Consider the following 27080-nt stretch of genomic DNA (forward strand, 5'->3'; position numbering starts at 1 on the left):
ACGGTAGGTGGCTGGTGCCATGTGTTGATCTTCCTGAAGGTTATTCGTCAGTCATGAAGAAGACTCTCTGAAGGAAGCTGGTTAAGAATACTGGAGCAGACGGAGTAATTAACCCCCGGTGACAACGATGTTGATTCTAAAGGCAACTCGTTGCCTTTCTAGGCTATCCAACTGCAATTTTTTACTCAAACCTGCTCAGGTATGTTTTTGTAAAATTCCTCACTTGAGAGAGAGCTGAATTCCCTGCGAAACGGTTTCAATTTCTGTTAGAACCATTCGGAATCATTTATTAATTCGTTAATTCTCTCGGTTATGGCATAACTGTTAAAACATTTCTCATTCTTTCTTCCTATAGAAATATAGGTCCATCATGTTTTCGTCTTAAGATATCCGTAGAAATAATGAAATACACTATACCGTTTTATTCTGTTTTTCTTAAAAAAAACAAAAACGAAACAAAGCACAACACTTTAATATTTGTACAACCTAGGCAAAAAACTTAAAATATTTTATATTAGTTAGAAAGTTAGAATGGAAGACATTTGCGATTTAAGTAAAGTTCTTTCAACTAGTTCTTTCCTACGAGTCTCTGACCTCGGGACTCTATTTCCTTATTGGTGACCCGTAAATCTAAAGGATCGCCTTTCTGAGCTAAAAGTATGCGACACCTTTATTGACGATACTTATCAATTACGTTTAAAACACCACTGTCCACTGCCATCCTTAATTACCGTTTCCGACACATCGGTCGGTACACAAACTACAGAAACTATGTTACAGAATCAGCTGTAGCTATCTCCTTGCACTTTTATTACGATTGCTGTTACATTTATAAAGTATTCTATGAGACGATAAAAAATGGGGAAAAAAAGGTACTATTCAAGAAAAAAGAAATCAGTCCAATACCAAGTGCCTCAATTGGTTGCCCACCACAACGATGATACTTAGGGATATATGCTGAAGTTTTAGAATTTTAAAAGGCTCATCGTTTCCTACATCGGCGGAGGTAAACAAAAATACGCACACCACCCTTTTTCGGCGTAACCCTGACCCTAACCACCGGGTGTGCGTATTCTTTGCCTTCGCCCATACTTCAACCTGTGTGTTTCAATTATATAACCGGCAAGTCTCCCATCGTCATTTGTAAACAAAGATTAATTTTAGTGTCTCATATTAAAAAAAAACAAAAGGCAGACATGTTCTTTTCGGGTTGGGTTAGATCATTCCTATCAATTCATAAATTTAATTTCCGTAATATTAACTAATTCCATCCAACCTTACCATTCCCCACTTCTACTCACAAGATAACTTCGCTCATTTATGTTCTACTTTTTTTATTTTAAAGGTGTCACTCTATTTAGTCCACTTTTGTTATATCAGCTGGAGATGTCCTCCTGGGGCTAAAAGCAACAGTAACATCCACCCCTAGGGGTCAGCCACACTTAAGTGGCAATATACTTCACTTTATCGTGCAGTTACTGTTAATACTTCATTTAGAGAATTAAAATTGCTTATATATATATACTCTTTTTACTCTTTTACTTGTTTCAGTCATATGACTGCGGCCATGCTGGAGCACCGCCTTTAGTCGAGCAAATCGACCCCAGGACTTATTCTTTGTAAGTCTAGTACTTATTCTATCAGTCTGTTTTGCCGAACCGCTAGATTACTGGGGACGTAAACACACCATCGGTTGTCAAGCGATGTTGGGGAGACAAACACAGACTCACAGACGCACACACATATATACATATATACGACGGGCTTCTTTCAGTTTCCGTCTACCAAATCCACTCACAAGGCTTTGGTGAGAGGGTTTTGTTATGTAGGAGATAGGGTGGGTGTAAGTGGTGGATGTGAAGCAACTATGACAGCAAGGGCGAGACTTGGCTGGGTGAAGTTCAGGGAATGTGGAGTGTTGTTATATGGGAAAAGGTTTTCATTAAAGATGAAAGGAAGGGTCTATAAGAGTTGTGTGAGAGCGGCAATGCTGTATGGGAGTGAGACATGGTGTCAGAGGGAGATGGTAATTTTGAGAAGGACTGAGAGAGCAATGGTGAGAAAAATGTGTGGGGGTGAAGCTGTTTGATAAGGAGAGGACTGAGGATTTGATGGGGATGCTGGGATTGGAGAAATTGGTGGAATGGTTGGCAAGGGCGAATGGAGTAAGGTGGTATGGGCATGTATTGAAGAGGGATGAAGAGCATGTTAGGAGGAGGGTGATTGCATTTGAGGTAAATTGAGCATGGAAGTGAGGTAGACCGAGGAAAAGGTGGAGAGGACAGGTGGAGGAGGAGGAGATTGGGAGGGTTGGTTTGAAAAAGGAGGATGCCCAAAACCGGGCAAGATGGTGTCAGGGCAGTTGCTATGGCATTGAGCTAGATACGGCCACCCCCATTAACGGAGACAAAACCCAGATTTAAAACACTGGATGAAGATGATGTCGGTCAATGACTAATATTGGTTTTTTCCTCACCGCATAAATATTTCCAGTTAGCTTTTTAATGTTCTTTGCATTAAATATGTTAACACTTACTTAACTATTGTATATCATTATTATCTCTGTGTATCTCCATCAGTGTGTATTTGCCTTATTCATATATCACTTATTTTCTTTTTTTTTCTTTTTAGCTATGGCCATTATCAGATGCTGTTAAATTATATTCTTCTAAATCTTCTAATATGGTATGTCATTACATTTTAATATTTTATCATTCTACCTTCCTATTATGGTTTGATATGCCATGTCTTACAAGTGTTAAACCTGACATTATGTGCCTCCTACAGACAAGGCCACTTTCTCAGATCCATATTGTTTGGAAAAGAATGTCTGAAAAAAATACTTCTTCTTCGAACTGCTGTTACCTCTTTACAAAGTCCAAATACGACGGACATAGAGCTGTTTATGCATGGATCTTGCATTGGTTTCAACCTTTGGTATCCTCAAGTGTATTTTGAGTAACATAGTGTTTGATAAGCCTGGCCTTTTGAGATGCAGTTTCCATCCATCCAACAAGCTTCCACACAGTTTTTGTCTACCCATTATCATTTGGAAGTATTGGGTCTACCTGAGATTATAATAGAATATATGTGTCCAATGTGCTAAATAGTGGGATTGAACCCATGACCTCATGATTGAAACAAGAACTTCTTATCAATTTAGCTCTGGCTGCATTCAGAACACCCACACACATACACACATTATTTATTATATTTAAGAAACAAATAGTCTGACTGGCAGGTTTTAAAATACCAATAGTCCACAACCATTGTCCCACAGTTGAGTTGGATATCCTCTCTCTATCTCTACTTCTATTATTACAACACCTTCTACCCTTCTGAGTTTACTAAAGGTATCTGGCTTCCAGCTAATCTTGAATCACAATGAATATCTCAGCCCATACTCGGAGCTCAGATATAAAAGAGATATCCATTGGCCACCATCTTATATTCTCCTATTCCCCAGTCATTTTCTTGACTCATGTTTTTTGTATTTCATACAAATTATTGTGGCGTATCCAATGTAGTTAATATAATTTTCTTTTTTTAAATCCCAATAATCTTTCTATATAACTTTAATATATCTTGTCTGAGATGGTTAAAAAGAAATAGCCCAAATTAAGCAGATCCAGAAAATAACTGGAATCTCATCACTAAAAGAGTAAAAGGATATACTTGATACTGTTGCTTATTGGCAACACACGTACACTAGTTTCTTTATGAAATACCATGCAAAGTTAAATGATAATAGAGATCATTAAGCATCAATACGAGACAGAAAAGATCTCACAAGGCCTACTGATGTTCTTTCAAGTTCAATTTGGTGTTTACAATATCTAATATATTGTTAAAAATGTCAGCAGTGAATCCTTGCAAAGTTATTTTTCCATTTTAGGAAACTCTGGCATTGGAGCAGATTCGTAACATTGGTATATCGGCCCATATTGATTCAGGGAAGACCACTCTAACAGAGAGGATCCTTTTCTATACGGGGAAACTCAGTGAAATGCATGAGGTAAGACAGCAAGGAATTTCTTTTTTTATTTCTTATACAGGCGCAGGAGTGGCTGTGTGTTAAGTAGCTTGCTTACCAACCACATGGTTTTGGGTTCAGTCCCACTGCGTGGCACCTTGGGCAAGTGTCTTCTACGATGGCCTCGGGCTGACCAAAGCCTTGTGAGTGGATTTATTAGATGGAAACTGAAAGAAGCCCATCGTATATATGTATATATATATATCTATATGTATGTGTGCGTATATGTTTGTGTGTCTGTTTGTCCCCCCCCCCCCCAACATCGCTTGACAACCGATGCTGGTGTGTTTACGTCCCCATAACTTAGCGGTTCGGCAAAAGAGACCGGTAGAATAAGTACCAGGCTTACAAAGAATAAGTCCTGGGGTTGATTTGCTCAACTAAAAGTGGTGATTCCAGCATGTTTTTAAAGAATTCCTCCCATTTAGATTTTCTTTCTTATTCTAATTTAGGTGAAAGGAAAAGATGATGTGGGAGCCAAAATGGATTTTATGGAACTTGAACGACAGAGAGGCATCACCATTCAGTCTGCTGCCACTTACACTGTCTGGAAAGGTACAAACATAAACATTATTGACACACCTGGTAAGTCAAAGAAACAAATATTACTACCATATTACTGAAGGCTATAGTTTGCCTTAATAGATCAGTCATCACTTAATTGCCATGTTTTTCTAGATTTCCTTCCTTCACATATTTGAGTCACTCCAAGTACTCAGCATTTCTTTATACAACTGACATCTTCCATTTGGGTCACTTATCTTGTACCAGTACAGTATTCTTTCTTGCACACATCTGACTCTTATTGTTGTTGGCACTCCATCGCTTACGACGTCGAGGGTTCCAGTTGATCCGATCAACGGAACAGCCTGCTCGTGAAATTAACGTGCAAGTGGCTGAGCACTCCACAGACACGTGTACCCTTAACGTAGTTCTCGGGGATATTCAGCGTGACACAGTGTGACAAGGCTGGCCCTTTGAATTACAGGCACAACAGAAACAGGAAGTAAGAGTGGGAGAAAGTTGTGGTGACAGAGTACAGCAGGCTTCACCACCATCCCCTGCCGGAGCCTCGTGGAGCTTTTAGGTGTTTTCGCTCAATTAACACTCACAATGTCCGGTCTGGGAACCTTCTGGATTTTTGTAAAACTCTATTTTATATATACTCTTATTCCTGGCTGCTCATCAACATCTACCATATATTAAGCCTAATTTCTCTGTCAACCAGTATCAGATCCTACTACATCTCTTATACATCTGCAGTTTATGAGGGTTGGCTGAAAAGTTTATAAGCTGACCAAGATACTCTCATGCAGTGTGACCAAATGAGGTTTATTTTTCAACATAGTCCTCCTTGCAGTCCACGTTGCATACAAGATTTCATAGCTCTAGCATCACTCCCTCACAGTTAGCCTATAAACTTTTCAGCTCACCCTTGTACATTGGATACACTGAATCTTCAGAGTTTTGGCCGTTCACTGTTGTATACTCTAAACAACTTATCTTTATGTACAATATCTTCATGGACAGAAAAAGAGGAATCTGCCAGTTTCAACCTGGTGTTGGGATTTTATCAGTGACTGAGGACCCACTTTAACTGTCCTGTGTTCCTGTTGTCAGTTCTCCTGTCAATAAATCTCAACCATCTATACGTTTATACAGCAGGGGGACTGGATAAATAGCCTTAAAGAGTCTTAGGTGCCGAGATAAGTAAACTATCCTATAGCCTTTCCTATACTTCTTTTATCAAGGTTTTAACCATGTATGACACTGTTAACTCTATGCAGGCTCTGTCGTATTTACATAACCAAAACATATTTAATAATTGAGGAAGAGTTCTACGTTCTTCGTATTCTTCCCAACAATTTCTTTAACATTTTCGTTAGTTCAAATTTCTAGATATGGAAAGTGGAACATCTTTAACATTTCATCATAAACGCAATGCCTTCATGCCTTCGAGATAAGAGAACCCTTACTGGAAAAACAAATAAGGGTTAGTGATAAGAAGTGTACCTGGTTGTAAAACAATGCCATGATAATATATTTATTTAATTCGTGCAAGCATGGGAAAACAAGAAAAACAAACAAATGAAGGAAAATGTGCTATGTTTAGTAGAGATTATTAAATTATTTTAAAGTAAGGTTTTGGTCTGTTCTGTTATTCTGAGTTTCCCAGGAAAAGAGAAACTCCAATTAGCAACAGAGTGAAACTTCGAATAAAATGAATGTAGTGTCTGTGTGTGAGAGTGGGAGAAACTGGATTTAATCCTTTAGTGTTTAAACTGGCCATATCCATCTCAAATACTCCAGCTGTTTTATGTTTGGGCTGGCCAGATTCAGCCTCTTACACCTACTCTACAATGTCATTCTAAAAATAACTAATCACATCATTGAAATCTCAAAGCTACAAGATAATGCATGATTAATTCAAAACTGAATAAATAAACTTTACATTTGACAGGTTATTCTGATTGCTAAAGGGTTAAAAGAAATATTCGAATTATATTTCTGAAATTAATGTTTTTTTTTTTTTTGTCTTTTCTAAAAATCTTTAAACAGGTCATGTTGATTTTACTGTTGAGGTGGAGAGAGCTCTTCGTGTTCTTGATGGTGCCATCCTTGTGCTATGTGCCGTTGGAGGAGTTCAGAGTCAAACCTTCACTGTTGACCGTCAGATGAAGCGATACATGGTTCCATGCATTACATTCATTAATAAGTTAGATCGCATGGGAGCCAACCCATACAGAGTCCTCTCACAACTAAGGTAAAAAATTTTCAATCCAACCCATCAAGTTTGACACATAATAAATTATTTTGCTGTGAGGAAGAGGGCAAATCTAACATTTCGAACCTAAGCAGTCTATTTATCTACTGCTGCTAGTAAATATTTCATCTCTCTCTAACACAAAAAAAAAGAAAAATTATCTGAAATATTGGATTTCTCCTCTTCGTTGACAGCATTTCACTTTGACATGTAGTGGTTACCTCCCCTTATATACTAGCTATTCGGTTTCAATATTGAAATAGCCGCCATTGAGAAAGTACTATTCTGCGCATGCGCAGGGGACTTCACCACCGAAAGCCCCTCGAGTCGCGCATGCGTAGTAAAACTCGTACTTAAGCAGTTTTATTATCTCGGCGAGTTGAGTGCAGACCTTCTACATGACAACACCTCGCCCCCCCCCCCCCACGAAGCACTTTTACACTGTTCTCTGGCAGGCATGAAGGAAACCCTTAACCTTCCAATACCAACTACAACTTAATCAGCGGCTGCTAAGCAGAATGACAGGAATTGTGAATCCAAGCATCGTCAAAAATAAAACCTTTTTATTATGTTGTTAACTGTTCTGAGGTCTCTTCATTAAAAATGCTGTTGAAAGGTGATAGAGAGAGACTAAAGTCTCTGTCAACATATACCTATTTACAGATGTCTGAAGATTTGAACCTACCTATTCAACGTTGCAGGCTTATTGTACTTAACATGCTTAACATAAATATAATGCTTTTTCCTTTTGTCTTTTATTAGATCAAAACTGAACCACAATGCTGCTTTTCTCCAACTTCCCATTGGAAAAGAGTCTGAAACGCAAGGAATTATAGATTTGATTGAAAGGAAAGCTGTATACTTCAAGGAACCTATGGGGTATGTTACTACTTACTTAAACATTGCCAGTCATTGTTGGCTGCATTAGAGAAATATTGGTCCACTAACCAAAAAGTCAATAGATTATATTTTATTGCCACAAACAGCCACCATTACAAATTCTCTTTATTTTATTTTATTGATCACAATAGAAATGCTATTAAGTGAAAATGATTCAGATTTCTTTCGTAATTGTTTACTACTGTCCTAACATGCTGTATGTGACCTTAAAAGCACAGGTTCTTCACATCTAGTCTACTACAGTAATAACATTTTCTCTTGAAGTTGAATTATTATTTATTTTTTTTATTTGTCATAGCCTCAATGTTGTTCATGACGAAATTCCTGTTGATAGAAGAACAGAGACTGAAGAAAGGAGAGCAGAACTTATTGGTAAGATTTTGTATATTTAGCTGTTAATACATTCATTTCTTTCGCCTTTCTACCTTGGTTCACCTTTTGCAATCACCTCCTCTGCTATGCATTTGGTTGGCCACATTGCCTTGAATGAATGTAACCATCTCTGTTACCCACTTTATTGATTGAGTTGCTCCGTTTGAACAGAGAATAAATGTGGTGGTGAGGTTCTATTCTGTCTTGTTGAGTACAAGGCAACTTCACTAGTGTTGGTGCCACAAACTATATCTTCTGTGAACTGCTTTCCTCCTCAATTGCTCACAATTCTTTATATTATAGCAATGTGCCAGTCCACTTTTAGTCACTTTGGGGTGGTTGGAATCCTTCTACAACACATAACGTGTTCGTTGTGTTGTGACCTGTCCAGTTCTCAATGTTGTGAAACCGCAATTTTCTCTGTTTGTCTCTCTTTTGCCCTCCCTCAACTTTGCCCTGAAGAATGGTTTTGGACAGGGGGTTGTGGCAGAATACATGACTATACCAGGCAAGCTTTTGTCTTCTTATCTGTGCCAGGAGTGGTTCCTGTCTGCCAGCTTATTTGGTGGTGAGCTCCTATAGTTCTGCTTCACTGCTTCCTAACATGTCAATATCATCAGCAAAATGCAAGTTGGAAGTGGGATATCTTCCAATGGAAACAGAGGGATGGAGGTCTTCAAGTGTCTCTTGCATGATGTTCTTCAGGTAGATGTTGCAAAGCACTGGAGAGAGGATACATCCTTGTCGTCAGACACCCACTGTTGTCATGAAGAATTCTCTGATGTTGTTCAGAACTGCACTGCTTGAGATTCCATACAATGCTTGGATTACTTCAATGCGGTTGTTGTTGAAGTTATTCTTCATCACCTTCCACAACCTATCCATCCAAACACAACCTTTTTGAAGTTAAGTTGTGATAGAAGTCAGACTGGTGTTGCATATGTTTCTCCGTGAGCAGTCTGATGTTAAATATCTGTTCCACAGTACTCTCTTGGGTCCTAAATCCTCTCTGTTCTACTACAAGGATTTCTTTTGTCTTCCTCTTAAGTCTGTTTTGTAGAACTCTTAGCAATACTCTGCTGGGGTGGATAAATAGGCTGATTGTTTTATAGTTCTTGCAGAGTCTTAATTGACCTTTCTTGAAAATCGGTATCATCTCCCATATCTTCTGACAGGTAATTGTTGGTGCCTCAATAAGCTTTGACCCTCCGTGTTTTAGGAGCTCTTGGTAATTTCCTATCTTTAAGCATGCACACTGCCCCTTCGACTTCTTTCTTGAGAATTGGAGTATCCCCAAATTCTGTCATCATTTTCGTTACCATTATGTGTGTGTGTTTGATTTTGTTTATATACCTTAAGCTGCCTCTAATTCATATTTGAATATACAATAAAGTTTATTTACAACTGATTTCTCTTTGCGGAATTTTTTTTATTACTCACTTTCTCACAGTTTATAAAGGTTTCATTATTTTTTTTTTTTTTTACATTCTATCTTCAGAATGTTTGGCCAATGTTGATGAAATTTTTGGTGAAATTTTTTTGGAAGATCGGGTACCTACTGAAAATGAAATAAGAGTAAGGATTTGAAAAAAAAAAAAAAAGAATTTTTTTCCCCATTTTAAAGCAATTCAGCAATTCTTGAAAAGTTTCTGTCTTTCTTTGTCGCTGCAATATTTGTTAGTCTTTGATGTATCTAGTTACAACGGATACACAGCAGTCAATTATACAGATGTCGGCATCCAAACATGATCAATGCTGGTTTCTCTGTAACGCAATATCTGAGGTCACATTGACTTTTAAATGTTATAGAATTAACTATTTTCTTTTGATGTGAAATCATTCTCATTTGATAAGTAGGGCTTTTAATTTGGAAACTGCTTTCTTTGTTTGGTTGAATTTAGTTTTGCAATATCATATATTATAAAACCAGTTCTGTGTAGAAATGTGTGTTTATCATTTTCTTTGAACTAACTGTTTTGATTGATGTGTATTAATGCAGTTAGATGCACTTTATGATCAAATTCAGTGTTTGACTGTCAAATGTCAACAAACTCATTTATTATTTAATTTATATGATCAATTTGTATAGAATTGAATCTAAGATTTTCTGAAAAGAAGTTTATGGTTGTTGAAATTTAAATTTTCTTCCAAATATTTATGACTTTTTTTTTTTCCATCATCCATTTATGTATTTTATTTCTTATAGGCTGCTGTGAAGAGGGCATGTTTGAAACGTAAATTCAATCCAGTTTTCATGGGAACAGCTTTGAAAAACAAAGGCGTACAACCTCTTTTAGATTCTGTCCTTGCGTACTTGCCAAACCCGAAAGAAGTGGAAAACTATGCTCTGGACAATAGCAAAGGGTAATTAAACAGACGTTACTATCTTCATCATTGTAGTGTAGCTAGCAGTGATGATGGGAGTCTAACCCAAGCAATGCTTTTGTGGGGACAGTACTTGTGGGTCTGCTGTATGAACCTGTGTAGGATTCAGGTGGTGGGCTGCAGACTCAAAGGGCTGCCCTACTCAGCACACACTCTCGCAATGCCAATCCTCATCATCACAGGTATATACTTTTTTCCATGCATGCATTAGTTTAATGAGTTTGATATGTCTCACTTTCTGTGTATCCCTTTATTATACACCATGTAGCTCTTTTTTTTATGGCAGAAAGCCCTTCCTAAAACCAACCAGTTTACAATAAGGACTGGATGTACTCAATCATACCACTGGACCTAGAGAGATTATCTGCAGGCAGACCAAATTATCTTCTCTACTAAATGTTTAATATCTACTCAGGTGGCTGAGTTGATTGATAGGGGTAACTTACATTCTGTAGGATCAGCATTTTATTCCTTACTACTAGCGTTTGCACTTTATCCCACCCAGATAAAAACATTTCATTCTCACATGTTTTAACTGTGTATAGAGAGTATAAATGGTACAGCTTTATTGCTGTAATCAATGACAGCATAATATAATTGAAATGCGTTTGGCTAGCTTACAGTTCTAAACTCTGTGAAGGTAGGCTGTCTGAGTAGAAAAGGTATTGAACTGTGTTTCATGAGTTCAAAGCTGTTAGTGATAGTTGTCTTGTTTTGTTATGTTTCTGAGAAAAACACCCCCAATTTTTCTTTGCCTCAGTTCACCAAGTTGGTCAGCCATAGGAAACAAAGCTTCTTGGAATGTTACGTATAAACTGGCATCGTATTTCAAGAAGGATTTGCCTGCTAAATGAGATTCACTTCTCAAGCCTCTATCTGTATGTGTGGTGGTGGTGGTGGGTCTGATTATGAGCTATATGTAAGGATACACATGCAATGGTCTACACATGTATATATATACCATCTCTACTGACTGATCATATGAGAATTTCCAAACTTTGGTCAGTTCAAAACCTCTTTCTGTGGCTCTGAATATACTAACAAGGAATCCACTTTTAGTGTATCCACCATTGGTGAAGGTGTGTGGCTTCGTGGTTAAGATATTTGGCTCACAATCATAAGGTCGTGAGTTCAATTCCTGGCATTACATTGTGTCCTTGAGCAGGATGCTTTATTTCACATTGCTCCTGTTCACTCAGTTGGCAAAAATGAGTTGTACATGTATTTCAAAGGGCCGGCCTTGTCACACTCTGTGTCATGCTGAATCTCTCAAAGAAAGGTAGACATGTCTGTGGAGGACTCAGCCACTTGCACATTAATTTCTCAAGCTGGATGTCCCATTGATCAGATCAATTGGAATGCTCATTGTTGAAACTAACAGAGTGCTAGTTTTTTTTATCCACCATAAAACAAAACATGGGAAGCGGACGTTAAACGATGATGATGATTGCTCCAGAAACTTCGTATTATGGAACATTACTGTCTCTTTCTACCAATTATTGGCAACTTGAACTTTCTTTCATTTATGTTAAGTTTGTCTGAAAGTAAGTTATTTAAAGTAATTTGCTTTGTTTATATTTTCAGAGTTGAACATGCTGAAAAATTTCTTCTGGACACAACAAGAGATGCAACAAATCCCTTTGTGGGACTTGCATTCAAATTAGAAGTAAGTAAATGTCTTAATATTGAAGATGAGCTGGGGGTTTTTTGATGAAGTTATGTTGCATGCCCAAGGTGACACGCAAGGAGGCTGTGTGTGTATGTGTGTACAAGCTTCTTTTAATTTCCATCTACCAAATTCATTTACAAGTCTTTCAGTGGCTCAGGGTTATATAGTAGAAGACACTTGCCCAATGTGACATGCAGTGAGTAAAAAGGAAAAAGAAATGGAAATGAATTAAAAAAAAACTTTGGGTGGGACAGCATCTTGGAAAATGTAGCAAGCATGGTCACTTATTGAACAGTCCTGTTATGCCATTGCATGGTAGTTGTGAGTCACTATCATACAAGATGTATCGTTCATTTTTAATATTCTGTAAAAACATATCTGGCCATGAGGAAATATTACCTCACTTGGAAATAGATGAGGCTGTGCAACAGGAAGGGCATCCAGTTGTAGAAAATCTGCCCCAGTAAAGTCTGTCTGACCCTTGGAAAAGTGGATGTTAAAATGATGATGATGTTTGTGTCACAGTTTAAAAAGAGAAATAAAAGTCCTTGATAATCCCACAAAATTTAAACAGTTCGTTTTTTTTTGTTTTTTTATGTTTCTTTAGGCAGGAAGATTTGGTCAGCTGACCTATCTCCGTTTGTATCAAGGAAGCTTGAAACGAGGAGACACAATCATCAATACCAGAACACAGAAAAAGGTTCGAGTGCAAAGATTAGTGAGGATGCATGCTGATGAGATGCAGGTAAAACTATTACTGAAATTTATTTAAGATTATAAATATGCAATCCAAATATATTTCATAAAATAATTCTAAGCTTTTGTTGTCAAAAATATTCATTTCATGTATTTTCTTTCCTGCAAATTAAACACCAAAGCAATCATGAAATTCTCAATTTCCTAACCCTTTTATCACCATATTTCCATTAAAATACCCTGCCAAACTGTTTGCTGATATCTGCCAACCAATGATTAATTGTTATATGCACATTAAACAACGAGAATCAAAATGATTACTTTCATATCCATTCTTAATACATTCTGGCAGATTCAAACCTAAATATGTTGATTGCTGTTGTTAATTGGTTGTCTGATATCAGCATGTAGCAGAATATAAAAGAACTTTGTGCTAATCTCTCATCTGTCACACAAAGCCGCTTCTCATGGTTCCACTCCCTCTCCCAGTTGAGAAGACTTCATCTTGCAAATTACTTGGCAACTCCACTGGTGTTGGTGCCACTTAAAAAGCACCCTGTACATTCTATAAAGCGGTTGGCATTAGGGAGGACATCCAGCCATAGAAACCATGCCAAAGCAGTCAATGGAGCCTGATGCAGCTCTCCAGTTTACCGGCTTGTCAAATCACCCAACCCATATCAGCATGGAAGATGGGCATTAAATGATGATCTGCTTTGAATTCTTGTTAGATTCATTAGTCAGAGGTGCCTCAGGCTGATGAGATGCAACAATGTTGAAACACCAGCTATCCCAGAGTCCCCTGCACTAATGAACTGAGTGTATTACTAATTTACATTTATCTGAAAGGAGTAGTTTCTTCTTTACGAAACACAACAGTGATTGGCATATCCATGCTCGAATCTGCCAGAACATATTTTTTATGAATAAATATGCAAGTCATTGGTTTGTTTCTTGCTGTTCACCATGCATGTCACAATTTATTAGAAAGAAAACACAAATGTCTATCCATTTATTTTGCTTTACTAACAGGAAGTGTCTGAAGGATTTGCTGGTGATATTTGTGCCCTCTTTGGAGTCGATTGTGCCAGTGGAGATACATTTGTAACAAAAGGCAACACAAATATCTCTATGGTAAGACTTGTTATTTATTTTCTTTGCTTTTTTCCCCCTATTTGTTTCTAAAATCTCAAAGTTTTCCTATATACAGTTGTGATAGGCACTAATGTTTTACTGTGAAATCTTCTAGTGTGCAGTGTCTAGAACAGATCAACTCCTTCATTTTGCCTTGGCTTACTTTTGATATCTTGTACATTTGCCTAATGCCTGCCTCCCTCCACACACACACACACATATTTTACACATAAAAATATCCCCAACTATAGCCCCCATTCCATCACTAGAAATGCTTATGTAAGAAATAATTTGTGAAAATAGGTATAGCTGTGTAGTGAAGAAGCTTGCTTCCCAAGCATAGCACCTTGGGCAAGTGTCTTCTACTATGGCCCTTGACTTTCCAGAGCCTTGTGAGTAGCTTTTTTAAATTGAAATCAAAAGAAGCCCATCATTTATATATATATATATATATACACACACACACACGTGTGTGTGTGTATATATATATATATATATATACACACACACACACGTTTGTGTGTGTATATATATATATATATACACACACACACACGTGTGTGTGTTTGTGTCTGGACATGATGATTATATATGAACATCAGCTTCATACAAGCAGTGTTGTTCCTTTCCAGTGTTCTGTGGAAAACATGTCTGGTCCTGGGGAAATATTACCTTGCTTGGAAATGGGTAAGGGTTGGCAATAAAAAGGGCACCCAACTGTAGAACCTTGCATTAATTGACCTGAAAACCAATACTGATTGCACATGCTCACCTGGTCACTCACCTGACTTTTTTTTTGTTGACAAATAATGGACAGTAGATCATGTTTCACATTGCATTCTGAAAAGACCGCAGTCTTGTTATTCCAGTTGCTCTTGTGTTTCACCTCCTCCTGTTACCATTCTCTGCATTTCACCTCCAGGCTCTGGAGTTAATACTTTCCCCACCAAGTCTTTTTCCTTACATAACGCTCCCTTCTAGAAATTCATCCTTGCTCTCTTTTCTCACAAACCATTAACCTTGACAGTAAACAAGCACCAACTGCCCTTGCCTCTACTCTGGGTGGATCTAAAATGGCTACCCGCCCTGCGTCTTCATTTCAAAAGATTTAATAAAATACCATTACACATCACCCTCATCCTTAGCAGTAACAACTACTTGAAAAGCGTTTGACAACAATAACTGCAGAAGGATTGGAGAAAAGCAGTGTTTGGTTTTGAATCATATGGTCTTTGGTTCAGACCCACTACATGGCACCTTGGGCAAGTTTCTTCTATAGTCCCCAGATAAACTAAAGCCTTGTGAGTGGATTTGTAAGAAACTGAAAGAAACTTGTTGTATATGTACTTATATATAGGCGCAGGAGTGGCTGTGTGATAAGTAGCTTGCTCACCAACCACATGGTTTTGGGTTCAGTCCCACTGCGTGGCACCTTGGGCATCAGACCGAACAAAGCCTTGTGAGTGGATTTGGTAGATGGAAACTAAAAGAAGCCCATCGTATATATGTATATATGTGTGTATATGTTTGTGTATCTGTGTTTGCCTCCCCAACATCGCTTGACAACTGATGGTGGTGTGTTTACGTCCCCGTAACTTAGCAGTTCGGCAAAAGAGTCTGATAGAATAAGTCCTGGGGTCGATTTGCTCGACTAAAAGTGGTGCTCCAGCATGGCCGCAGTCAAATGACTGAAACAAGTAAAAGAGAAAAAAAAGAGAATATATGTAAGTGGGTTTGCTTGTGCATGTGTGTAGGGGATGCTTGTCCTGACATCATATGATGGTTGTAAATGAGCATCATTGTCATATAAGTGGCATTATTCATTTCCAGTCCTCTGCTAAAAAAAATGACATGTCAGGCCATGGGAAATATTACCTTGTTGGAAACAGGTGAGGGTTGGCAACAGGAAGGTATCCAGCCATGGGAAATCTGCCTCAGCAAAATTCTATCTTACCCATGAGAAAATGGAAAAATGGATGTTAAATGAAGAATCTCAATTTTCTTTTTGGTTAAGCACTAAAATAGCCAGTTTCTTATAGAGAAGGGGAGTAGTGAATTAAAAAAAAATTATATTATTGGTAATTGTTTTATTGATACTAGAGAGGGGAAATGTTAAGGTGACTTTGGCATTATTTGAACTTAGAACATAGGGAATTGAAAGTAAGAGGTTACAGACATTTAACCTGGTTTCTTACAATTTCTTCTGTTCCATCACCCTTGGTTTTTTTTTTTTTTTATTACAAAAAAATCTTCTCGAATTTTCACAGGAATCCATGTATGTTCCTGAACCAGTGATATCTATGTCGATCCAACCTGTGAGCCAGAAAGATTCAGACAACTTTTCTAAAGGTTTGGCTCGGTTCACCAAAGAAGACCCTACATTGGTAGTTAAATTTAATCCTGAGAGCAGAGAAACATTGATCTCTGGTATGGGTGAGCTGCATTTAGACATCTATACTCAGGTAAGCAATATTTTTCCTCTTTGTTGTGTTTACCTGGTGCAGGTGGGAAATATGTCATTTCGATGCTTCTGTGGCCAAGTTAATAAGGTATTGAACAACTTGGAATGAATTTTCTCCTCTTATTTTTATTACTGCATTATATCAATGACCCAGAAAAATGCCATTAAGCACTCTGCTCTATGGTGGTAATAAATTTGCCAGCTTGCGGCCTTTGAAATACTTCTACTACTACTAATAATAATAATGGTTTCAAATTTTGGTGCAAGGCCAGAAATTTTAGGGAAGTGAGTAAGTTGATTAAATTGAATCCTAGTGTTCAACTGATACTTATTTTATCAACCCCAAAAGGATGAAAGGCAAAGTCAACCTCAGCAGAATTTGAGCTCAGAATGTAAAGGAGGATGGAATTCCACCCAGCATGCTAATGATTCTGCTAGCTTGCTGCCTTTGAAATAGTAAGAATAATATTACCAGTTAAGATCATGGCTTTTGATCTTAACTGATTGGAAGTGTTATCATGTACATTGTTTTGTCTTGGTATAAAAGATGGGCTACAACAAATATTCTGTTCAGTACCACAGATTTGCTGGTCAGTTGTGTGACCTCAATTAGTCGAGCATGTCCCTTAGTGGCTGATGATATGTGCACCTCTGATAATGAGCATGAGGAGTGGGGGTGCATCATAGCCATGTGTTCAAAGGAATTCTTTGGGGTTTAAATAATTCACCTCTGGAAACATGAGTGTTTCGTTCAACATCCTTAAACAACCCTTATTCAGGGACCTTTTGAGTGGGATGGGCTACTTGACCAGTATGATGGGTGTATTGGGCTTTGTATATTTGTACCCCAGTGTCACTTTGATGCCATGTGCTGCTCAATAGTGATAAAAATGGGGCATTTCTAAAAGCTAATATTTCAAAAGATAGTAAAACTGTGTTTATTGAAAATATATTTCAGCGCCTGGAACGAGAATATAATGCCAAATGTGTTCTTGGGAAACCTAAAGTTGCTTTCCGAGAAACTCTTTTAGCTCCTTGCGAGTAAGTATATTGTTTCATTTGTTATTTATCATTTACTTGTGAATGTTTTGTACACAATTTATTTGATTGAAGCAAGGACTGTTATTGTTTGTCAACACAGCATGGCACCAATAGCAGTATTTCAGTCTTAGAATGGAGTGGCAAGGCTGTTGATGCTACTTTTCATACTCACCACAATCTACATTTCTTTATCTTTGTAAAGTTGTGAGGGCACATGGCTAAGTGGTTAGGATATTTAGCTCAAGATTGTTAGGTCATGAGTTCAATACCTGGCAGCATTTTGTGTCCTTGAGCCAGACACTTCATTTCACATTGCTCCAATTCCACTCAGCTGGCAAAAATGAGTCGTATCTCTGTTTCAAAGGATCAGCCTTGATACATTCTATGTCACGCTGAATCTCCCTGAGAACTACGTGAAAGGTATGCATGTCTGTGGAGTGCTCAGCCACTTGCATGTTAATTTCACGAGCAGGCTGTTCCATTGATCAAATCATCTGGAAGCCTCATCATTATAATCAACAGAGTGCCAGTGTAGCTGTGAAGATATTTTTGTATAGCCTAGTGATGAGGTCGTTGTACTCTTGGTTACGGTTTCGATTCCCAGACCAAGCAGTGCATTGTGTTCTTGAGAAAAAACACCTCATTTCATATTGCTCCAGTCCACATCCTGTTCTAGGTAGATGTTATGATCTCAGCCACTTATACACATTGGAAACTGGATAACGAGTCCTAAGACTCAAGACAGTGATGTTTAAGGGAAAGAAATTGTATTTTCATAAAGATATAACAGTTCCCAAATGTGATAATGGACAATTTTCTTTCATTTCAGATTCGATTATCTTCATAAAAGACAGTCAGGAGGTCAGGGTCAATATGGTTGTGTCATAGGAATTATGGAGGTCAGTTGACACTTTTGTTTATTTCAAAATGAATTAATTAATTTTTTATTGTTGACTTGTTTCAGTCAGTGGGCTATGGTCACGCTGGAGCACCATTTTGAAGGCTTTAGTTGAACAATTTGACCCCAAAACGTTTTTCTATCTCTTTTGCCAAACATCTAGATTACAGGGACACATACAAACCAACACTTGTTGGGAGGTGGCTTGGACAAGCACACACATACACATGTGTGTGTGTGATGGACTTCCACTCAGTTTCTGTCCACCAAATTCACTTACAAGACATTGGTTGGCCCAGGGCCATAGACACTTACCCAAGGTGATGTGAAGAGTAGCTGAAGCTGAGACCACGTGGTTGTAAAGCGAGCTTCTTAACCACACAGCCATACCTGTACCTATTAAGTATTTTTAATAAACTTTTTATTCATTAATCATGAAAACAATTTTTAAAAAATTTACTTTTTCTTTTAAGGCAGTCAGCCACCAGAATTCTAAGTGTGCCAGGCAAAAATGCTTAGAGGCATTTCATCTTGAGTTCAAATTCTGCCGACATTGACTTTATCTTTCATCCTTTCGGGGTCAATAGAATAAGTACTAGTTGAGGACTGGGGATGATGTAATCAATTTATTTCCCCCCCCCCCGCTCCTTGTACCAAAATCTGAAATCAATTTACGTTTTTTTTCTTTCTTTCTTTAATGTTCTTTTGTGTTTTACTTCAACTCTTTTTCATGCTTGCGTGTGCAAATTCTTGGAGAAAGGAATTGTCTTTACAGCTGGATATCCTTCTGAATGTTGATGTAGGCAGATAAACTGAAAAGTTCCTGGTTTTGGGTGAAAGAAAATACAGGAAGATCAGTTAATTATGATTTTACTGAACATATCATCCTCTCAGGTTCACACTTATTGCAGCAGTCCTTCAGTTTTTTCTAAGCCCTGCAAAAGAACTTGGAAGTAAAAGGCCTCCAATCGGGCCTCTTTCGCAATATCCTTAAAGCCAGGAACTTTTCAGCATTCCCCTCATATGCATATGGACAATGTAATACCTCACATTACATTGTACATTGTATATCTTGTGTTACAAGTAGTTTGGTCAGATCTGAGAATAATGGACCATGCAACTGAAATAACCCACTGCCAAGAGACCTATTCCATTACTGACCTGTTCAACCCATCCCAACATTGGAAAAAAAAATATATCTAAACAATAATGATAATTATCATAAAAATTTGCTTTAAGCTACCTGAGTTCGATGCAGTTTATTAGTTTTTAAATGCAATAATATTGAATGATATATTTTTAATGAAATCTGTAATTATATGTGCATGCCTTTTGATGTGTAGCTGTTGTTTTTTCTTTCCTTATTGTTTTATGTAGCCATTACCTCCACATGAAAACACACAGCTAAAATTTGTTGATGAGACCTCTGGAACAAATGTACCAAAAACTTATCTACCAGCTATTAAAAAGGTATCTAGTGAAATTTTTATTTTATATCTGATCAGACCCCTTGCCAGACTTTGGTGCCTGGGGGTGCTTCAGAATATTCTGGGTGGGCACTAATTTTGTAAACTATTTTCTGAATCTGAATAGTAAGTGGGGCAGTGCCATCTTTAACAACAGGCATGTTTCCAATCCTTAAAATGCTGTATTTAGAAAGAATGTGGTGCTAAACTTGTTAGTTTTGGCTGTAAATATTTCTTGGTGTAATAAACATTATCAACCACACACACACTTAGCAGTGAATTCACAAAGCATATGCGTTAAGTATGTGTGGTCGATAACCATCATTATCATTTAACGTCTGCCTTCCATGCTGGTATGGGTTGGATGGTCAAGCAGGAGCCTGCACCAGGCTTCTGTGTCTGTTTTGGCAGGGTTTTTACTGCTGGATGCCCTTCTTAACACCAACCACCCAGCAGAGTGGACTGAGTGCTTCTTACGTAGCACAAGCAAGGTCATTTTGCCATGGTTTTTACAGCTGGATGTCTTTCCAAATGCCAACTACTTTACAGTGTGGACTGAATGCTTTACAAACATACATACATACATATACATATATATATATAGCAAGAGAAAAGGTGGTTATGCTGTCTCTCTCTCTCTCATTGTTTCATGTTTATAGACAAACAAAGCATAATAATCTTTATTTCATGTTTGATTTTCTTCAGTTTTGATCCATTTATCTTTCTGTTTGATTTTCCCTAACTAAATTTTCGTTGTTTAACTTCCTGTTTTTATTGTTGATAGGGTTTTTTAAATTCTTGTGGCAAGGGTACTTTATGTGGGCATCCAGTTTCCGGTGTCAGCTTTAGACTACAAGACGGTAAGTAGAAGTTTTGGAATCATCATCGTCAGCAGCAGCACAAAATCACACCCTTCTCTCACCATTATTATTATTATTATTTAATTTTTCCATACTTGCAAGAATTGAATCTTTCCACAACATCAAAGGCAGGTTAACTAGCAAGTTAGTTTTTGTTTGTGGCAGATGTTCAGGTACAATAAAGACTGCAAACAAACAGGAAACAACTTCTATCTCATTCCAGGGTGAAAAACTAGAGGTAGTTGATAGCTTCCGCTATCTGGGCGACCAAGTTAGTAGTGGGGGTGGGTGCGCTGAAAGTGTAGCTGCTAGAATAAGAATAGCCTGGGCAAAGTTTAGAGAGCTCTTACCCCTGCTGGCGACAAAGGGACTCTCACTCAGAGTAAAAGGCAGACTGTATGACGCATGCGTACGAACAACCATGCTACATGGCAGTGAAACATGGGCTGTAACTGCTGAGGACATACGTAAGCTCGCAAGGAATGAAGCCAGTATGCTCCGTTGGATGTGTAATGTCAATGTGAATACCCGTCAGAGTGTAAGTATCTTGAGAGAAAAGCTGAACATTAGAAGCATCAGTTGTGGCGTGCAAGAGAGACAATTGCGCTGGTATGGACATGTGGTGAGAATGGAGGAGGATAGCTGCGTGAAAAAGTGCCACACCCTAACAGTTGAGGGAACCCGTGGAAGAGGTAGGCCCAGGAAGACCTGGGCTGAGGTGGTGAGGCAAGACCTTCGTACATTGGGCCTCACCGAGGCGATGACTACGGACCGAGACCTTTGGAAATGGGCTGTGCGTGAGAAGACCCGGCAAGCCAAGTAAGATCGTTGCCAGTGCCCCTGGACTGGTTCTTGTGCGGGTGGCACATGAGATGCACCATTTTGAGCGTGGCCGTTGCCAGTACCGCCTGACTGGCTCCTGTAGGATTTTCGAGCGAGATCGTTGCCAGTGCCCCTGGACTGGCTTGTGCGGGTGGCACATAAAAGACACCATTTCGAGCGTGGCCGTTTTCGTGCGGGTGACACGTAAAAGCACCCACTACACTCTCTGAGTGGTTGGCGTTAGGAAGGGCATCCAGCTGTAGAAACTCTGCCAAATCAGACTGGAGCCTGGTGTTGCCATCCGGTTTCACCAGTCCTCAGTCAAATCGTCCAACCCATGCTAGCATGGAAAGCGGACGTTAAACGATGATGATGATGATGATGATGTCTTTCAATTCTACATCATGTCATGTTAAAATATGGTGAGGAATGCCCATTCAGTCAGTTCCTTCCAAATTCATGTAGTTCTCCATTAACATCCATCCTCATAGTACACGTAGTCTTCAACAACACTGCTTAAATAATAACTTTTAATATAGCCACAAGCCTGAAATTATCAATCTCAAAAGATGAATGGCAATGTTAACCAGAGTAGAATTTGAACTCGAAACAGAGAGACAGAGCAAATATTGCAAGTCTTTTGTCCAATCTGGCAAGTCTGTCATTCTGCTACCCCTTCTAAAAAGGATTGCTTTAATTTTTTCTGATTATGATTTATTTATTATTTAAAAAAATAATAATAAAATTTATGCACTCACACACCTATATAATTCCCTACATTTTGAAAGTGGTGCACCCTATGGCCTTAGCTGTGATAGCTAAAATATACTAAAAATCTATGCATACACATACATAATTATATATTTCTTTTCTGGGACCAGCAGATCTCAAAGCACATAAAGCTATTAAGAATAGTATGTAATTATTGGAGTGTAGTATCCGTTTTGTCTAGAAAAATTCGAAGACTAACCATGGGACACGAATCCACATCTCTCTAGATGTGCTCTGGGATCTGTTATTTCAAAAACAAAAAAAGAAAGTATTATTTCATGCTCTCATGAAAGTTTATAAAATTCGTGACATTAATAATTACATGTATGTACACACATATACATATACGTGTGAATATATATGTATGTGAAGGCACATGGCTTAGTGGTAAGGGCATTCAGCTCACGATCACAAGATCGTGAGTTCAATTCCCGGCGATGTGCTGTGTCCTTGAGCAAGACACTTTATTTCACGCTGCTCCAGTCCACTCAGCTGGAAAAAATGAGTAGTACCTGTATTTCAAAGGGCCAGCCTTGTCTCACTCTGTGTCACATTGAATCTCCTTGAGAGCTACATTAAGGGGTGCATGTGTCTGTGGAGGGCTCAGCCACGTGCACATTAATTTCACAAGTAGGCTGTTCTATTGATCGAATCAACTGGAACCTGCATCGTTGTAACCAACAGAGTGCTAATTATATATGTATACATATATGTACGCACTCACCTACAGAATATTTTTTTACTTCAGATAATATTCTAATGACATATTTATTTTACCTGCTTCTAATCTTTCAGGTGCTCATCACATTGTAGATTCCAGTGAGTTTTCTTTCTTCACAGCAGCAGAAGGTGCAGTAAAGCAAGGTAAACCTGGACATTTTAATGTGATTTTTTATTTTTAAACTGATGTTGATGTTCTTAGATGTTTCAGCTATGAATCTTAGAATGTTAAGATGGATGAAACGCCTCAAAGCATGACAGGCTTCTTTCAGTTTCCTCCTACTAAATTCATTCGCAAGGATTTTGTCGGCCCAGGGCTATAGTAGAAAACACTTGCCTATGGTGCCACACAGCCATGCCTGCATCTATTTGTTATTGTCATCATCATCATTTTCCATGCTGTCATGGGTTGGACGGTTTGACAGGAGCTGACCAGCTGAAGGGTTGTTCAGGCTCCATGTCTGTTTTGGCATGGTTTCTATGGCCGGGTGCCCTTCCTAACACCAACCTCTTTACAGAGTGTACTGGTTGTTTTTATACAGCACTGGCGCGGATGCTTTTTATGTGGCACCAGCACCTATGAACCCACAAAATTCAGGATGCTCAGCTGCAAGGGACAAGCTTGTATACAAGAGCAACCAGACTTCTACTTAGTTTGATGTGTCTTTTCAAGCACAGCAAACTGCCAGGAGTCTTGGTCTCCTGTCATCTCCTCTGTGAGTCCTGATGTTTGTAGATCCTTTCCTCACCACATCGTCCCACATCTTCCTGGGTCTACCCCTTCCACATGTTACCTCTACAATTAGAGATCAGCACCTCTTGATGCAATTGCCTGGCCATATCAGCATAGTCTTCTCTCTTGCACACTACATTTGATGCTACATATACCCAGTTTTGCTCTCAAATCACTTACACTCTGTTGCATGTGTACACTGACATTACCCATCCAGCAAAGCATACTGCCTTCGTTTCTTAGCATACCAGCTTCATCTCTTTGTCATGGTATTATACTTTTTACTTGTTTCAGTCATTTGACTGTTGCTGGAGCACTGCCTTTAGTCGAGCAAATTGACCCCAGGACTTAGTCTTTGTAAGCCTAGTACTTATTCTATTGGTCTTTTTTTGCTGAACCGCTAAGTTACGGGGGACGTAAACACACCAACATCGGTTGTCAAGCAATGTTGAGGGGACAAACACAGACACACAAACATATATATACGACGGACTTCTTTCAGTTTCCGTCTACCAAATCTACTCACAAGGCTTTGGTCGGCCCGAGGCTATAGTAGAAGACACTTGCCCAAGGTGCCATGCAGTGGGACTGAACCCGGAACCGTGTGGTTCGTAAGTAAGCTACTTACCACACAGCCACTCCTCCGCCTACATTATATTTATATTTAACAAACTCTGGAATTCCACTGCTGATTTCATTGCAATTGTTACTATATATGTCTCGTGTTCACTAATTCAAAACAGAAATATCATAATCCCCTTTTTTTTTATTTTTTGTCATTTTTCAAGTATTTGAAGAAGGAAATTTTCATATTTTGGAGCCTGTTATGTCTGTAGAAGTTGTCATTCCGTTTGAATATGAGAAGAATGTCATGGTTACACTCCATCGGCGCCATGCTGTAGTTATGGGAACAGATGCAAATGAAGGCTATACTATAATACAATGTGAGGTAGGTGTAACATCACTCAACATTCTTAAGGTATTTTCACGTTTCCTCTCGGTTTCTCTCTCTCTCTTAAGTTTATATATTGTTTAAAGTAAACCTGATAGCATCCAGATTACTTTCTCTCTCATATGTAATGCTTATTTATTCACATTGTTTTGAATTATCTATTAAGTCATAAGCTCTGAAATTTCAACGATGTGATTGTTTATTTTCAGAATGACATGGTAGGGGAGGCTAGGGCTGGTCAGTTTGAATGTAAAACAGATAGAATATTTGGGCCTGATAGGAATGGTTTAAATGCTAATGGGTTAGTCAAAGAAGGAACATCCTTGATCTTTTTGGGACCTCCCTGACTGGTGAGAAGAGAAGTAACCATGCTATAAGAGCAACTACTAAGGGCCTTGTAAATTATCCAGCTGTGAGTTGCCAATCACTGGTAAAAATGCAAGCATGGAATGATGATGATGAATCGACCTCAGTACTTTTTTTTTAAAGCCTGGTACTTAGTGGTCCAGCAAAAGAGACTAATATACTAAGTTGTGGGGATATAAACGCTCCAACACATTGTATATACAATGGGCTTCTTTCAGTTTCCGTCTACCAAATCCACTCACAAGGCTTTGGTCGGCCCGACGCTACAGTAGAAGACACTTGCTCAAGATGTCATGCAGTGGGACTGAACCTGGAACCATGTGGTTGGGGAGCAAGCTTCTTACCACACAGCCACTCCTGTGCTTGAAGGAACCCTCGAGCATTTAAACCAACCACTTGCAGCCAAAATATTCTACCTGTTTTATGTTCAAACTGTCAAATCTGGCCTCTCACGTCTACCGTACAATGTCATTCTAAAAATATACAATCACATCATTAAAATCTCAAAGTTAATAGATAATGCATGATTAATTCAAAACGATGCAAATTAATAAGTATTAAATTTGACGGAGTAATCTGAATATTAAAGGGTTATTAGGATTTACTTTCATCTCTCGTGGTCGTAAGTTCAAATTTTGTTGGTATTAGTGTTGCCTGTCATCTCTCCTGAGGACTTGTAATATAAAAGGGTCTGAAGACCTGTTGGGGCAAGCGAAATCGTGATGGTACCTGTGCCCAGTGTTGCCTTCCTGGCACTTGTGCCGGTGGCATGTGTAAAGACATTCGAGCAAGATCGTGCCAGTGCCGCTGGACCGGCTCCTGTGCAGGTGGCATGTAAAATACACCATTTTGAGCATGGCCGTTGCCAGTACCACCTGACTGGCCTTCGTGCCGGTGGCACGTAAAAGCACCAACTACACTCTCTGAGTGGTTAGCGTTAAGAAGGGCATTCAGCTGTAGAAACTCTGCCAAATCAGATTGGAGCCTGGTGTTGCCATCCGGTTCACCAGTCCTCAGTCCAAACAATGCTAGCATGGAAAGCGGACGTTAAACGATGATGATGATTTTAATCAACCATCCTGTTCTTATACACCACACAAAGATGTTCAATTGCCTTTGTTGCATTCAGCCCGAAAGACAGACATCATTCTTATTCTTATATCCTTCCTTGCAGGTACCATTAAATGACATGTTTGGTTATGCAACAGAGCTACGATCTTCAACTCAAGGTAAAGGCGAATTTACAATGGAATTTAGCCGTTATTGTCCAGCCCGAGCTGATACGCAACAGTCTTTGATAGACGAATACCAAGAAAGTCTTCAGATTGGTCAACAAGAAAAAAAGAAAAAGAAGAAACGGAATTGAGTATCGTATTGTTTAGGACACTTTGTTATATAGATTTTGAGACACATGGACCTGAAATTATGATAGGGGTTGTAAAGAAGATGACAAGACTAACTCTTATCTATTCACATCAAATTCCATATTATAAATTAAAAAAAAAAAACTTTTTAGAACCATCAGAAAGCTGTTTTGTCTTTAATTTAATATATCTAAAAATTTTTTATCTTTTACTTGTTTCTGCCATATATGTATATAAATATATGTATATATTTACACATATATTTATATATGCAGATAAAGAACCCAGCTGATTTCTTTGACAATAGCACTCAGCAGAAAAAGACTGCATCCATTACCTACATCGACAAATACGTGCCAAATAGAAAGACCAGCAAACATGCCAATAGAATTCCTAGAGACAGGAAAATCCTTATGAGACACAGAACAAAGGTCTCAAACCAGTTAAATAGAGAACTAGAGGATAGGAAAAGGGCTAAATTAAAACTAACACTATTAGAAATAGAAAACAAAATTAAACTCTCCCATGAAAAGGAGAGAGCAGAGAAGGAGAAGAGAGCAGTAGAAAGCATAAAAACAAACCCCAAGGCTTTCTATAGATTTGCAAAGGAGACTGCTACGGTACAGTATAAGATAGGACCCCTATTCCTGCCTAATGGCTCACTGACTGCAGA

At 38.5% G+C, this 27080-nt stretch overlaps 1 protein-coding gene across 1 annotated transcript; it reads left to right on the plus strand.

Annotated features, from left to right (window-relative positions):
* LOC106878110 (elongation factor G, mitochondrial) lies at nucleotides 1-26571 on the plus strand. The gene is made up of 20 exons (XM_014927220.3): nucleotides 1-199; nucleotides 2632-2685; nucleotides 3896-4015; nucleotides 4486-4618; nucleotides 6593-6797; nucleotides 7560-7676; nucleotides 7996-8069; nucleotides 9568-9644; nucleotides 10276-10433; nucleotides 12039-12120; nucleotides 12731-12868; nucleotides 13852-13953; nucleotides 16221-16415; nucleotides 17373-17455; nucleotides 18285-18354; nucleotides 19731-19823; nucleotides 20604-20679; nucleotides 23068-23136; nucleotides 24514-24674; nucleotides 26218-26571. The coding sequence occupies exons 1-20, from the start codon at nucleotides 128-130 to the stop codon at nucleotides 26407-26409; spliced, it is 2271 nt and encodes a 756-aa protein (XP_014782706.1). The 5' UTR covers nucleotides 1-127; the 3' UTR covers nucleotides 26410-26571.
* Nucleotides 26572-27080: the final 509 nt, after the last annotated feature.

The sequence above is a fragment of the Octopus bimaculoides genome, chromosome 19 (assembly GCF_046866305.1).
Source record: "Octopus bimaculoides isolate indiv1 chromosome 19, ASM4686630v1, whole genome shotgun sequence".
Taxonomy (NCBI): Eukaryota; Metazoa; Mollusca; class Cephalopoda; order Octopoda; family Octopodidae; genus Octopus; species Octopus bimaculoides.

What these genes read in the sequence shown, in the direction of transcription:
- LOC106878110 (XM_014927220.3), top strand. Translation starts at nt 128, where the DNA reads ATGTTGATTCTAAAGGCAACTCGTTGCCTTTCTAGGCTATCCAACTGC. An exon ending in GCTCTGGACAATAGCAAAGG is followed by an intron (nt 10,434 to 12,038) that starts GTAATTAAACAG and finishes TTATATTTTCAG; the next exon opens with AGTTGAACATGCTGAAAAAT. An exon ending in ATACTATAATACAATGTGAG is followed by an intron (nt 24,675 to 26,217) that starts GTAGGTGTAACA and finishes CCTTCCTTGCAG; the next exon opens with GTACCATTAAATGACATGTT.